This window comes from Salvia miltiorrhiza, chromosome 5 (assembly GCF_028751815.1).
Source record: "Salvia miltiorrhiza cultivar Shanhuang (shh) chromosome 5, IMPLAD_Smil_shh, whole genome shotgun sequence".
In the NCBI taxonomy this organism is placed as follows: Eukaryota; Viridiplantae; Streptophyta; class Magnoliopsida; order Lamiales; family Lamiaceae; genus Salvia; species Salvia miltiorrhiza.
Genome location: NC_080391.1, coordinates 54600489 through 54616082, shown reverse-complemented (window position 1 = coordinate 54616082; position 15594 = coordinate 54600489). Strand labels below are relative to the sequence as shown.

At 31.3% G+C, this 15594-nt stretch overlaps 1 protein-coding gene and 1 long non-coding RNA gene across 4 annotated transcripts; both read left to right on the top strand.

The window, feature by feature from the left end:
- The first annotated feature begins 8245 nt into the window (after window positions 1–8245).
- Window positions 8246–10283, top strand: LOC131025134 (uncharacterized). Its single transcript, XR_009102090.1, has 2 exons — window positions 8246–9415; window positions 9824–10283. It is a non-coding gene; the product is annotated as an uncharacterized LOC131025134 (long non-coding RNA).
- A 429-nt stretch (window positions 10284–10712) lies between these two features.
- LOC131025132 (DExH-box ATP-dependent RNA helicase DExH15 chloroplastic-like) lies at window positions 10713–14085 on the top strand. 3 transcript variants are annotated; one of them, XM_057954749.1, is made up of 7 exons: window positions 10713–11189; window positions 11718–11826; window positions 11900–11986; window positions 12450–12568; window positions 13038–13155; window positions 13616–13713; window positions 13871–14085. In XM_057954749.1, exons 2-7 carry the CDS (start codon window positions 11743–11745, stop codon window positions 13923–13925), a joined length of 561 nt encoding a protein of 186 aa, XP_057810732.1. In that variant the 5' UTR covers window positions 10713–11189; window positions 11718–11742; the 3' UTR covers window positions 13926–14085. The 3 variants fall into 3 exon arrangements, with proteins under 3 accessions (XP_057810732.1, XP_057810733.1, XP_057810734.1); XM_057954750.1 differs by having other exon boundaries at window positions 13837–14085; XM_057954751.1 differs by lacking the exon at window positions 13616–13713.
- The last annotated feature ends 1509 nt before the right edge of the window (window positions 14086–15594 follow it).

Below are 15594 nucleotides of genomic sequence, written 5' to 3'. Positions count from 1 at the left end.
TAAATAATTGGACCGTGCATCGCACGGGTAAAATACTAATTACTTCTAAATGCCATGAGCTAGCCATTCATGACGCCAAAATCCTATGCACGCTCTAGTCCAAATGGCATGATCTGGGTTAACAGGTCTGGCCAATATCGGAACATCATTCGGGTTCTGGGAAAAAATCTACCTCCTCATCAAAAAATCATAATTAATTGAGAAAAATTGTAGCTATCTAATACGTTTGAGGGTTATGTCTTGATATTAGAAATTTAATAAACAAAACAAAAAAGATGGAATATATTTCTTAGTTATATTATCATAATTGTAAATAAAATTGATGAGTTGATATAATTGAGAATATTTCTTAATTGTATTATTATAATTGAAAATATAATTGATGAGTTATTTATATTATATAAAATAGTTCTAATCAATAAGATGAATTCATTTTATAATTGGAGACCTATCAAATGAATGACGAAGATCTAGATTAAATCCTTTTTATCTAATGATCATTAGTGTCTATTAAAAATTTTCATCAAAATATCTACATGTTTTTTCTTTCAAAATTTCTAGTAGTCTAGAAAGAGTTTATGAAACTTTTAATTACTTTTTATAGATTTGTATTTCACAACATAATTTCTCGAGGCGTTAATTGATTGTAAATCCACAAATTATTAGTGAACTTCAGTATTTTTCCAACTCTATAAAGTTGTAATGTAAATACATAAACTTTTGTCTATTCCGAAATTTATCGCGACTCTTAATTTTGCCCAAATCAAAACTAACCTGACAAAATTAAAGCTGATATAATATACAGTTATACACACATTATATTAAAATAATGTGTACAAAATTATACTAATGAATATACTCTATCTATTTGTGAGTGTTCATATACTCTATCTATTTCTACTATTTTATATTTAATGAATATATAATTTAATTTTAAATTTGTATTTTGATAAAATAATAACAAATACAGCCTAGCAACAATTATCCTAAAATAGATGAGTAAGGATTATAATATTTTAAATATTTTTTATGCATTAAAAGGATAAATTAATTCGATCAAATTCGACAAAAAAATAATTAAACTTTCCGATCGAAATAATAAATGATTTTGCCAACCAAAGAAAAAGAATTTATAGTTAGAGTTTCGTAGGGAAAATAATTTAGCTATCATTGTGCTATTATATACATAAAATCAAATTCTAGATTCTAACATTATTAGGGGTGGTAATTCGGTTCCGATTATCCAGTTATAATCGTAACCGAATCGGAAAATCGGTTAATTAGCTAATCGATAATCGATTTTTACCGGTTCGATTCGATTACCGGTTATTAACTTTTAAATATACCGATTATACGGTTTAACCAGTAACCGATTGGTTAAACCGAATTAACCGTTTTTTGCATAAGTAAGTAATTGAAATATTATGTTTCATTATTTTCCACTCCCACTCCCACTCCCACCACGGCCACGGTGCCTCTTCCTACCGGGCCTCTGGCGCCTCTGCCTCTCCTTTTTCCACTCGCCGGTCGCGGCAGCTAAGGTTGCTCTGATTATCTTCTCCGGCCAATAGAGAAAAGTTGTACGAGTTTTGTAGTAACTCTATGTACAAACAAACTTCACCAAACACCAACCCTTCAAATCTGCACTTGCAACACCTATATTCATGTATCATTTTTTTTATTTTATTTTTTAATATCTTGATTTTTGGAGATGTCGAAAAATTCAATCTTTTGGTTTTTGGTGGTAGGAAAAGCAAGCTATCTTTTTTTGGGTGTGTGGGAGGGGAGGAAGGGGTTTCTTTGTCGTTTCAGTGAATGTTTTTGAGGTCTATAAGGCTCTGTGCTTGTGGGTTTTGTTAGATCTGCAAGAGGAAACCATGAAAAGAAGATCATTTCTATATTTCTGTTGAGTTTTTCTGCACCTTCAACCCATTTCTCTCTCTTTTGCTAATACCATTGTTTTGTGTTTCGTGTTTTGTGCTTTTGGGGAGAGAAAGAAACTCTCCGATCTAAATGTGTTTTGTGTTTTGCCTGATCTGCCATGTTTTAACCGGTTAACCGATTAACCGGTCCGATTAATTACCCAAATTATATTAAAATCAAATACATCTAATTTGACTACCAAATTTTAATATATGCGTCAATACGTATGCAAATATAAAGTGCAATTTACATAGTTATAGTTTTTTACACCATTCCGCATGTTTATATGGATTGATGATGATGACAAAAATATGCATTTCTTGAAGACCAGACAATTAAGACCAATCCAACAACAATAGCGCTGTTAACAGCTCCGCAACTCTGATTTTCCGGGATTTGGAACTATCTTGAAGACTATCAAATTTCCGATAAAGAAGGAGATTATCATGAAGAAAGAGATAAATATGTAGAATTATAATCCTATTATAAGTTTAAATAAAATCATATTTCTACTAGAATTTTTAGTATTTTGCTTATAAATACATGTAAAACCCTGTTGTAAAATCATCATTCGAATACTCTCAATCACTCAAAGCCTTACGTTATAATCAAAATATCAAAGTTCCTTTATTTTGCATCATCCTCGGTTTCTTCTAGCTTTCTGTTATAGGTGATATTTTTTAGCACAACAATTGAGATCAGATCATTCAACCTCTTTCACATTCTTCTTTTTATTGGAACGCGATCAACGGCAAAATGGGAACCGAGCTTTCTAAAATTGAATTTACAGTTCCTACGACATAATGGGTTGTATGGACTTTTATAAATTTAATTTATAATTTTTTTTTGTGATTGTGAATTGAGAATATTTGAGGACTAAGATATGTGTTCGTACGTATGGACTTTTTTAAATTTTAAATATGAAAATTGAGTGTAAAACAGGGAAAATAAAAATTTAAAATTTTGATGGGTGGGGTCGGAGCCGGACTCGATGTTCGAGTTCGATCCGATCGTGGGTCGGTCCTCCCTTAAAATTCAGTCCGAATCGGCCCAAATTTAAAAATTTTCGAGCCGTTAGATCCGACGGGCCTGTCCAACCAGGTGCTCACCCCTAAGGTACAAAGCCTAAAAATTGTTCTTATTGAAATGAGGCTCACACTATGCATTTGAAACATTAAAAGCCCAAACGCAACCATAAGGGGCCCACAGGCCCGATATGGTAAAATTTGGGAAATTAAGAGTAAAATTTTGGAATAGCCAAAATGAATTATAAAACACAAATTATGACCACTCATTAAAAAAACATAAATTTTGACCATTTTTATAGCTTTGGGACGTTTTTGCCCTTAATTGGGCGGACTGGGTAGGGTCAGGAGCGCGGGTCGCGTGCCGGGTAGGATCAGGCACGCGGGTCGGGTTAGGCACTTATGGCACTATTAGTGCCATAAGTGCCAACGAAATTTTTTTTACTCCCCCTGCCTTGTCTACCCCCCAGACCCCCAACCCCACCTACCCCCAAGCCAAAAACAAAAAAAAAAAAATTACTCCCCCTAGATAAAAATAAATCAAACTTTACTTTTGTTATTTTATTTTATGGCACTAATAGTGCCATAAGTGCCAACGAAAATTCAAAATAAAATAAAGTAAAATGGTCTTTTTAGCACTTATGGCACTATTAGTGCCATAAGTGCCAAACATGCAGAACAAATATAGAAACAACAACATCATATAAACCCTAAATGGATAATCTAAACCCTAAATGGAATATCTAAACCCTAGGGGAAGTGTTTAAAAAGTTCCTTTTGGCTTGGGGGTGGGTGGGGTCGGGGGTCTGGGGGTAGACATGGCAGGGGGAGTAAAAAAAAATTCGTTGGCACTTATGGCACTAATAGTGCCATAAGTGCCTAACTCGACCCGCGTGCCTGATCCTACCCGGCACGCGACCCGCGCTCCTGACCCTACCCAGTCCGCCCAATTAGGGGTATATTAGGCATATTGCCTAATTAATGGCCATAATTTGTGTTTTTTCAATTAGTGGCCAAATATTGTGTTTACATGTTCAATGTGGCCATTTGACACCATTGTTTCGGAAATTAACATATAATATGAAGTTATGAACTAAATAATTCTTAATAAAGATTTTAAGTTCCGTCAAAAAAAAGAAGTTAGAAAAAATTAATGAAATATTTTTTTGCTCGGCGTCATTGCATTAACAAAATTGTTACTCACTTATAAGTACTCTTATCTTATTAGCGAATCAGATTATTATTATAAGTACTCTTATCTTATTAGCGAATTAGATTATTATTATTATTATTATTATTATTATTATTATTATTATTATTATTATTATTATTATTAACTTCACCAAAAAAATATTATTGACCTTATAATAAAATATAACATACTAGAAGTGTGAAAAAGAGTTTAGAAGTGAAAAGATACTATAGGGTGATGAGGGAGGTGAAACTCTACCGTCCATGTCAACCCCACTAAATTAAATTTTACTCTAATTTAATTTTAAGATTATCAATTCACCAAAATCCTATTAGTCATCACACGACAACGAAATAGCACAAATAATAACTTTAAAATATATGTATACGTGGTTCCCCAATTCAAACACCCCTCACCACACAAAACAATACCAATAAAATAGAGAATGTTTAGATATTACAAGTCGTCTAATACTAGGTAATGCTAGGATATTTAATTTTGGTCATAATTTAGTGACCCAATAATATTAAATCGGTTTGACAAATCTCGGCTCTACCAACCATAGTCGTTACACTTACACATGCATCTTACTCGGTTGGATAAAATTAAATATATTTTATTTTCCATTTACAGGTATTAATTAATAAATGACACGTATAAAATTAATTTTTATTATAACATCAAATAATAGTATAGTTTCACGCATGCACAATCTGGCTACTACTAAAAACATGTTTAGATTATGCCCACAAAATTACAATATATATATATATATATATATATATATATATATATTAATTGCATGCTGTTGAGAGATGGGGGGTTTTGGAAAATGCTACGTGGCTGATAAGATTGTGTTTAATCCGAGTCAATCATATATTAATTAATTATTGCATAATTTCACATTGATTAGATTTTATGTGGTGCCACTTGTTAATCATTTACACTTTTAGCTAGTTCGATCAATCTGCACTAATCGATTCTCAAATTTTTTATTCACCTTGGTAACTTTTTCTTTTTGGTTTTGTTAATGATTGATAAGAAATACTATTGTTTTTAACAAATTAATCAAGTAAATATCTCATTAAAGATTAATTAAGCATTATTGGGATTCTGGTAATCTAGCTTTAAAGATTAGACACTTTCATGACGGATACGTACAAATACACAATACAACATTTCTATAATTTATTCGTCATTTCACCAATTAAATAAGTCACAATAATATGGTGCATATATATATACTTCCAAGGTGAGTTATATTTGTAATTTATTAAAATATCAAATATATATATGCGCCCGTGTCCGTATTATTTACGCCCGCAGCGCGCGAGACCATAACGGGGGCTTATCGATTAGCTCGAAGTTATTGTGATTATCCTAATGCGTATATTTGGGATGAACCTTCGATTATTTATGTGGAGGGTCTTCTCCGTTACCATGCGTCTGCCCTTAATAAAATCTCCTTTCTTCAAAAAAAAAAATATCAAATATATAAATATTGGAATTGAACCATTTAATTTATATGTGTATGCATGAAATTAAACACACATATGCACACCAACACTGGCAATTAAGTAATATTCTTGTTAATATTAATGTATATATGTCGCATGAGTCGGATCGATTATATATACGATTGTTGGTTATTTCTTTTGATAAAAAAAATACTTACATATCGTTATACCTACTTTTGTCGTATAGGCAATTCACCTACTTTAATTACCACCAAAGCAACTATTTGTGACATCATATCAAGGCTAGTTAATGCTAATCATTTTCATGAATCGTGATGAATATACCCATATGCCATATTTTTTTTAATATATATGGTTCATCGTTAAAGGAAAAATAACATTCGAATTTGTTTAAAGTTACCTCTCTTTAATCTCTTTAATCGTGATGATATGAAGGAATTTTATTGGACCTCATTAATCCAACTATAATTGGCTTATAATTCGAGTTTAAGCGCAAGCGTATGAATGTTATATATAGGGAGATGACAACAATTAATGTCTTCCTATGTTAATTAAAAATAATTATGAATCAATTATCTTGTATGATCGATGTAAGATTGTTATATAAATATCATTGTAATGTATTAGAATATAAAAATACTAATATTGTACCTATAAAGAATCATTAATATGAACTATATAATTAAAGAAGTATATTTTCATAATTTGTAGAGATTTCTTTATTATAATTATCCCCCATATGTGTGTATATGTGTTGTGTGTAGGCATATGATTTCGTTAGAATCATATCTTTTGGTGAGAACTGAATACACAAACACACAAAATACATTAACAACATATCTGATTAGATCGTGAATAATTAAAAATAACATAATTTGTAGAGATTTTCTTCTTCTTCTTCTTCTTCTTATTATTATTATTATTATTATTATTATTATTATTATTATTATTATTATTATTATCATCATCCGTTCCAGTGCACAATTTATTTTATTCTTTATTATTCCCACCTCAGTTCTGCTCAATTCAATATATATATATATTGTTAAATTTTCAATTTTATTTTTTCTTTTCTTTTGGACTATTTGCAGCTGTATACATAGTTTTTCATTTTTTTTTGCCACTTTCTCATGCATCTATTGAACTTTAGGATTCGAACGCAAGCGCTGGATTCATCCACCAAGATGATGCTTCATCGCAGATTTTAACGATCGAAAGATCGAAAATAATTATCCGTTCTTATTTTATTTAGTGATTCTTCCTGTATGTATACACAAACTGATCTTCATTACTAAGCTTTTTCCTAACTCTGTAGCTTCCGTCTCCCTCTCTCCCTACATTTGTCCATCTGAAATTTATAATCTAAGGAATATATGCATATAAATATTAAGTATTTTATTGATAGTTTATTATCTAAATTGTACTATAATATAATTTCAAAAATTTCAACAGCTTATGACAAACTAAATGCTGTATTAAAAAAATATACATTCATGTTAAGATAGTTTCAATTAATATATCTAACGCAAATTATTAAATTTAATTAATTACACGCATAGCATGGGGTACAATGCAACTAGTTCATAGAAAAGGAAATAGTTAGAGCCAGCTAATTAACAACCTAGGTAAGTTAATTAATCTTTAAGACTCTGAGTAGGTAAAGTTAGGTAAAAATAGTTCATTAACTAATTACTTTATTAAAATTGGCACAGTGATTAAGTGGACGATGATGAACCATGCATGTTCAAAGGGCATCAAAATTAACATCTCACCGTTAATAATAATAATAATAATAATAATAATAATAATAATAATAATAATAATAATAACGAAATTTCCCCCTCAAAATGAATGTCTAAACTTTTTTATTATTTTTTCTACCAAAAAGCTGCCAAAATTCGAAGTCCGATCCTTTTCATTTCCCATATTTTTTTAAGGCATTGAGACTTTTCAATTTTCATATTCCCTAGCTAGGCTATTTTCAACTCTTTCTTTTTAATTCACCTATGTTTTTATGCATTTACTTTAATTGACTTTCGCTTTCCCTATTTAATTCAACTATATTGTGAATTTGTGATGGATATGCTTTAATTGACTTTTACTTTCATTTTTTTTACATTTATATTTTCATTAATTATATATTTAAAAATTTAACAGGTACGTAATATAAATTATACAATTTAAAAATTTTATTGTAATATATACCTTGAAAATAAATAATAAATTGCACCATTTCAAATAATACTACACAAATACATAATCAGAATTCCCAATTGTAATTTTATTTTAAAATTTGTATATATATAATGAAATTTATTTTTATAGTATCATATTTTTTCTTATCATCTCACGATTTTCAATAACTCTATCAATATAAGATTTATAATTATGTTATATAAAAATTAAATTATAAAAAGGGACAGGTTGTATATGTGTATAAAAACAAATATTATATGGTGAGTTCAATAATTTCACCCGTCGATTATGAGTAGAATAATTCACCTGCAGTGTGTTGATGAATTGGTAGAAAAAGCGAGAACAGTTGAAACAAGAGAATGAGAGTTGTATTGAAATTTGAATAACATGTGTTTACAACGATAAGCATTTCTTCTATTTATAGACGCCTAGAACGAGGGTAAATTGGTAATTACACGACTGATAGTGACCCCGTCAGTTAGAGAGAATCTTTCCGAGGTCGTTGTCAGCCAGTAGGGCTGCCAACTTTTCCCAGCGCTGCATCTGTCTTCCAGCTCTGAAATCCTTCTCTTGCCCACACCAGCTCTGTTCAAGTTACCCATTGATCGTGCCAGCTCTGATTAGTCCCCATCATTGCTTATTCTTTCTTTTCTTCAGCCCTGACACGCATAGTACCTAAATCTTCCTCGAGTGACCTTGGTGCTTTTATCCTTCATGTTCTTTCCCGCCAACATTATGCAAGTTCTTTCTTACGCCTCATGTTCCAGCGCTGACTAACCCGACGTTGTCAGGTTCCCCTTACACATATTTTCCTCCTCATCATAATAAGAAATAAATTATAAAATGTAAGTTAACTTTAAATTTACATATATAAAAAAAAATAAAGTAATATGCAGTTTCTCGTATAACGCAGGTCACAAACGAGTAATAATAATAATAATAACAAGATAATTTTGTTATATATGTAAATAAAATTTATTGCTTCAAAAGAGTTTAAATTATCAACTTTGTATGTACCACATCAAGAAAGGTGGAAGAATAAAACAATACAACTAAAACATATCTAAACAATATTACACTCAAAATTAAACACATAAAGTGAAATGAGCTATTATCAAAACCTTACATATGTTAATTATTTGACACACAGTGTCGTGTTCCAAGAGTTTTGAAGCTCCAATATGTGGTCTAAACTATTTGCTGAAAATTAAATTAAATGACAGTTTAAAATAAAATTTTGGTATATATAGAAGAGGCATTTAATTAATTGGCTAGGTGTTGATTCTAAAAAAATTAATTGGCTACGTGTCCATTTTCAGTTAACTAACACATGGCCCTATCACACACTCTTTAACATAACCCTATAAATGCACAGCCTCAACAGTGTAGAAATTAATTGAACTGGTCCCAAATTATTATTTATAAATCTATAGGACTGAAAGGGAAGAAACATTATTGAAGCACAAAATTCATACTATTATTTTATATGGCTATGGCCTTCAATTGCAGTAGCTTTTGCAGATCAAGAAATCCCTATTTCTCTTGCAGGCTTAAGGTACAACTTCTTCCTCAGGCAAGATCCCAGAATTTTCGAGATGAAGGTATCTTCATGCTTTATCTTGTTGTACTTTGAGCTATAAAATTAATAAATATTGGAGTAAATAATTTCTTCTTTTATTGTTATTTGGAGCCTACATTTTTTATATTTATTTTTAAAAAAATACTTGTATAGGGAAACCCCATACAAGTAACAATTGTACTAAATCTCAAACACACGAAATTAATTATTGAGAGTTGTCATTCATATATATACAAGAATATATACTCATGCATGATTCAGCTATAAACACAAATTAACATACATGAAATTGGTTATTTGATTTGGTAATTTTGTTTCTAGTCTGCCAAATAAGCATCATATTTATTTATCTATAAATTAAAATAAATATGTTACATAAATCATACTATATGTTTACAAATATGAACCTCTCTCTCTCTCATGTCGACAGGAAATTCTCGAAACACAGTGGATGCAAACATGAGTGTTTTGAGAAGCAGAATGGAAAGAGTGAGGATGAAAGAAAGGCTCAACACATATTATTACAACAATGGATGGAACTACAGATCTCAATACGACGACGTAAACAAGATGCAAAATTTTCTTGTTACCTCATTCCAACTTGCCCATATAGTTTGCACCACAATTGCCCTAGTTTTTCTCACTGGCTCTCTTTCCATATTCCTATTTTCCTTCATTTTCTCTCCATCCATAAATTAATATATATATATATATATATATATGTATGTATATATATATATCTTCTCCAACTTCTACCTCTTTTACTTTACTTTTATGAATCATATATATGCATACGTATATATATATGTTTCTCTTAATATAGTATGACGAGTATAGAATATACAAAATCAAAAAAAGAAAAGAATGAAAATAATATTCGACTTTTAATCTCCCATATCTCATGTATACGAAGTTGATGCATGTCAATGTCACGTCACTACTACAAAAATACACATACATAACACTGCATACATAACGGTTTTTTTAAAAAACCGTTATGTATGAGCGCATTTTTATAAAAGACAACAGTTTTTACAGAAATCCGTTATCTATGTAGTGTTACTCATAAGCATAGATAACGGTACGAAGTAATTCGTTATGAATAAGCGTTATCTATTAGGTGTATACATAACGGTGTTATCGAACCGTTAAGATAACCGTTATCTATGAGTATATTTTTATAACGGTTGTTTTAACCGTTATGTATGAGCGCTTAAATACTGTTATGATTACTTTTTATATTTATTTTTAATTTTAACTTTAATAATATTATAAAAAATAAAAACCCTAATTACATAATTCACCTTCTTCTCCCAAGTTTGAAGTCTCACCCACCACTCTCTCTCTCTCTCTCGCCGTACTTCTATCTTCTTCTTCTCTCTGCCACCGCCTTACTCCCTTCAAACCCGGCGGCTACTGTCGCCGCCAGCCACCACTGCCACGGTATCCCCTTTGTAGGCCTCGCATCTGCCTGCCTCTCGTTCCCTCTCTAAATCATGAAAAATCCCCAAAAATCCCTAGCTTTCTTCCCTTTCAATTTCCGACGAGATTACCGCCTGAACCACCCTCTTCTTCTTCAGTCGACAGCAACGGTCAGCCGGACCGCCGTCATCTTCCCTCATCTCTCAAGCCTCTATCACCGTCTCCCTCTCGACTCCGATGAGCAGCCGCTATGAATCCCCGCCTCCTTCACCGCTTCCCTCCATACTAATATAAAGATTCGATTTTTCCTCTTTCCCTTCCATTTCTTCACTCGAGCTCCATCCCTGCTCTCCAACAAGACTTCACTCAAAAGGGTATGTGGATATCAACTCTTCCTTTCTGAATTAATGAATCAATTGGTAGTTAGATCATTTATTGAAGAAATGGTTCGAAATCTTGATTTTGATGGGAAACCCTTGAATTATTGCTGCCAGTTCAATTGCCCCTTTTTTAAGCTGCTGGATCTTCGTATTTGTGGCCGATTAACCCTAATCTATCTGTGTAAGAATTTAGATGGATTATTACCTGTTGTGGGCAGGAAATGATTTGGATGCCCATAAATGTGCTAATCTTACTTGTTTTTTGATATTTTTGTGATGTTATTCGAGATGATAATGAAGTATGTTGTCAAAATAAGTTCTTACTAGTGTGTATCTAGCTGGAGAGTCAGTTTGTTTGGTTCATAATTTACTTTTGAATGATTTCTGCATTTTACTCTTTCATTTAATGTTATTACATTGGCTGTTGTCTTTTCCAGGGTAATATTTTCATATCTTTTGTACGTCTATGTAACCGAGACATCTTTTATGTTTCTTATGCTTGTGGATATATCTGTGATTCAGTGTTGGAACTGATTCTTCTGAAAGTATGCTTTCCGATGTGGATGTGATTGTTTTGGATGAAGTGCATTATTTGAGCGATATATCCAGGGGTACAGTTTGGGAGGAGATTGTGAGTAATTTTATATTATACAGGAAGCCAAAATTTACATAATTGTTTATGCTGTTAATTATTGCTTATATAGGTAATTTACTGCCCTAAACAAGTGCAATTAATCTATCTTTCTGCCACTGTCGCAAACCCAGATGAGTTGGCGGGTTGGATTGGTCAGGTACTGCTTCTACTCTTGATCTGTCATGCAGTTGTTGTGCAAGGTAGTATTTGAAAAAGTACTTTTTTAGAATTGCATGGAATTTGTAGGTTAAAATTCTTAATATCCTGTAAGGATGTTTGCTTTAAATCTAGAAAGGTGTGATAAACTATCATTGTACATCATCATAGTTCATCCTGGACAAATGGTACTCGGAGGGAATTTTTAGTGGAAGGTAATACAGTGTCTTTCAAGATTGATAAATGAACTACAATCCTGCTGCAAGAAAGAGTCCCTTCAAATGATTGATTTTTTTATAACATTCTATTTCATTAGTCATTACTCATCTGCAATTGGTCCTCTAGAGAACTATTCAATGGACAAATTGGCATCCATTCTTTTTCTCACTTTCATCTATTTCTTTATAGAGTATTCACTTTGCTTTCTCATATATAATACTTTGTTCTTCTGTTGTGCTTGAAAGATTCATGGAAAAACTGAGTTGGTAACATCATCTAAGCGTCCAGTTCCGTTGACTTGGCACTTCTCAACAAAGACAGCATTGTTACCACTTCTTGATCAGAAAGGCACTGGCATGAACAGGTGACTTCTTGTGGTAGATATTGCTAGAAACCAAGAACTTCTTAATTAATTAAATACTTTAGATATTTTTTGATTGTTGCCATACAAGTTTAATGATGATTGGTATGCGCGGTGCTTCTCAAGTGTTCAGTTCAAATTTTGTACTATTACGTAATTTGAGTTAAGAAGATAGTCCTTTATGCTTGAGTTTTATGGGATTTGTGGCTGAAATCTTCCAGAAACTGCTATTGTATGTCACTGTGGTATAATTTTTAGTATAGGTTTTGTTAGATTTGCTTTATTAGCTGCAGTTTATAATAGTACGAGAAATCCAATTGCTTACAATTATCTTGCCACCATATGAAGCAGGGATCTGGACATTTGTAGTTAACTTTTTAATAATTTGATATGTGATTCCTTAATTTCCTATCTGCACTATAATAGCTTTGTCTATGTGGAAAGCCTACACTTTTTAGAATTGAGGTTTCAGTGTTGCTGCAAGTTACTTAAACGATACTCCTGCTCTGAAGAAGGCTGATATTGGAAGTGCCGTTCCTTTTCAGATCGTCGTTCGTCTGTTCGTCGGCAACTCACGCACACCGCACACGGTAAGCCCTCTCTTTCAGAATTAGAATTACAGTAGTCTTTTTCTTATGTTTTTGGAATTAGAATTACAGATTTGCTTGAATTTGTTTCGAATTTTACTCTGTTATTGTAGTTGGGTACAAGGAATATGCTTAGTTTCATCTTCTTTGCTAAACTTAATCATGTGAAGCTTTTATTATTAAATGAAATATAAAGTATTTTCATAGGACTAGCAGATAGCTTGAAATTTGATATTTTGGTACTTTGATTTGGTATCTATTTTTTTATATTCATAGCTCTGATTTCATGAAGCATATGATTTTTAGTTGTCATTCTAGCTAGGCATTGACATTGAACAACGTGATGAAATCTTGAAACCAAATTGCCATTTAATTTGTAAGGCATCTGGAGTGTGGTCTTTTCTTTTCTTTTCCATATTAATTAATGTGTGTGTTGTGTTTGATTTGATGGGACTAATTGCAGATGGTGGGATATGGATGGGCTGGGATGTTGAGAAAATACTTGGTTGATCCAGTTGACATGTGGTGGCCTTCCAATGTCACGCAAGTTTCCTTGTTTAGGTAAAATAAATCAAAATTCTGTTATTAATTTCTATTTCCAAGAGTATTGATGTAGAATACAGAATCACTACCTATGTAGTTATAGAAAGATTTAGGTTGTTAATATCTTTCATATTTCTCCAGCTCATTAGTGTAATTGAGTTTATCATCTTGGCAGATCAAGTAGATGGGAGTCGATGAGCTATGAGGACTACTACAAAAGAGAAGGCTGAAGCAGAGAACGTCGTTTCAAATGTCTAGCAAGTTGCGCGCATTTGTAATATTTTTTAATTAATCATATAGCTAACTAGAATATTTGTGTTGTTTTCATTATATTTGGATGATAATGTATGAATATTTCGGATGTTATATAATATATGTTATCGATGGCAATGCCATTTGTTGTTTTAAAATTATTAATTTAATTTTTTAGATAAATAATAGGAAAATAAAAAATATATATATTACAGTTATAAAAAGTGTAAAAAACTGTTATAAAAAATGCGAAAAACCGTTATGTATTTCTATCAAAGATAACGGTTAAAACCGTTATAAAAAGTGCAAAAAACTGTTAACTATGATGGAAAAAAAAATATATATATATCAATACATAACGGTAAAAACAATAATACATAACGGTAAGAACCGTTATGTATCACTTGTAAAGATAACGGATATTAACCGTTATGTATGAGCGCAGAATACCGTTATCTATACGACTATACATAACGGTAAAAACAATAATACATAACGGTAAGAACCGTTATGTATCACTTGTAAAGATAACGGATATTAACCGTTATGTATGAGCGCAGATACCGTTATCTATACGACTATACATAACGGTTTTTTTACCGTTATGTATGACTGTATCATAGATATCACCACTATACTTATCGGTTTTTTGGGGTCATAGATAACGGATTTTATCCGTTATCTATGAGCGTTTTTGTAGTAGTGCGTGCGGTGTCTCTCATAATTTTGGGACCGCGAAGATTTATTACTTTGGAAAATATATTAATTTATTTAGCCACAATAGGAAACCTATTAAGTGATTATTAGGTTCTCCTTCAAACAAATTAAAATAAGTGATTAGGTTCATGAATAGAGTGGTTATTAAATTGTGTGTGTGTTGAGACCAATAATCTCAAGTTCAAGCTATGGAGCTAATTGTTAAAATAGGATAGTAACATTTTAGTGTTTTTAGAAAAATGACTATATGTTATGCAATTTAAAAATGAGGATTATACGTTACATAATTTGAAAATGAGGATTATAGCTTTCATTTTTCTTTTACATTTACATTCCTATTTCGGGCCGTGATGGAAGCTATAGTCCTTATTTTGATGTACTACTCCGTATTAAATAAGAATGTAAATGTAAAAAATGAAAGCCGCTATAATCCTCATTTTTAAATTTCATAACTTATAATCCTTATTTTCAAATTCCGTAACATATAGTCATCTTTTTAGAAAATACTAAAAATTACGGTCTTGTTTTAACAATTAGCTCCAAGTTATGTAACATTATTTTTACATTATCTCTTACCAAAAAAAAAAAAAAAAAAAAAAAAAAATAATAATAATAATAATAATAATAATTAGAGCGGCTATTATTAAATTTTGACAAATAAATTCACTTATATTCCCATGTAGTTTTCTTTTACGAAATCGGCATGCAGATGTACTATATCTAATTACAAATTAGCATCTTAGTTGATAAATTGTAGAAACTATTAATTTCCGACTATTATAAAACCTTGAGACGGAGCCAACCGTCTAAAATTATATAACATCTGTTACATGTTAAATGAAAGATGATCTTAAGCTAATGACTTAAAAGTGTAATTACGCTCACTTTATTATATTTATGTAAATCTCAAAGTAATTAAAGCTACAGACG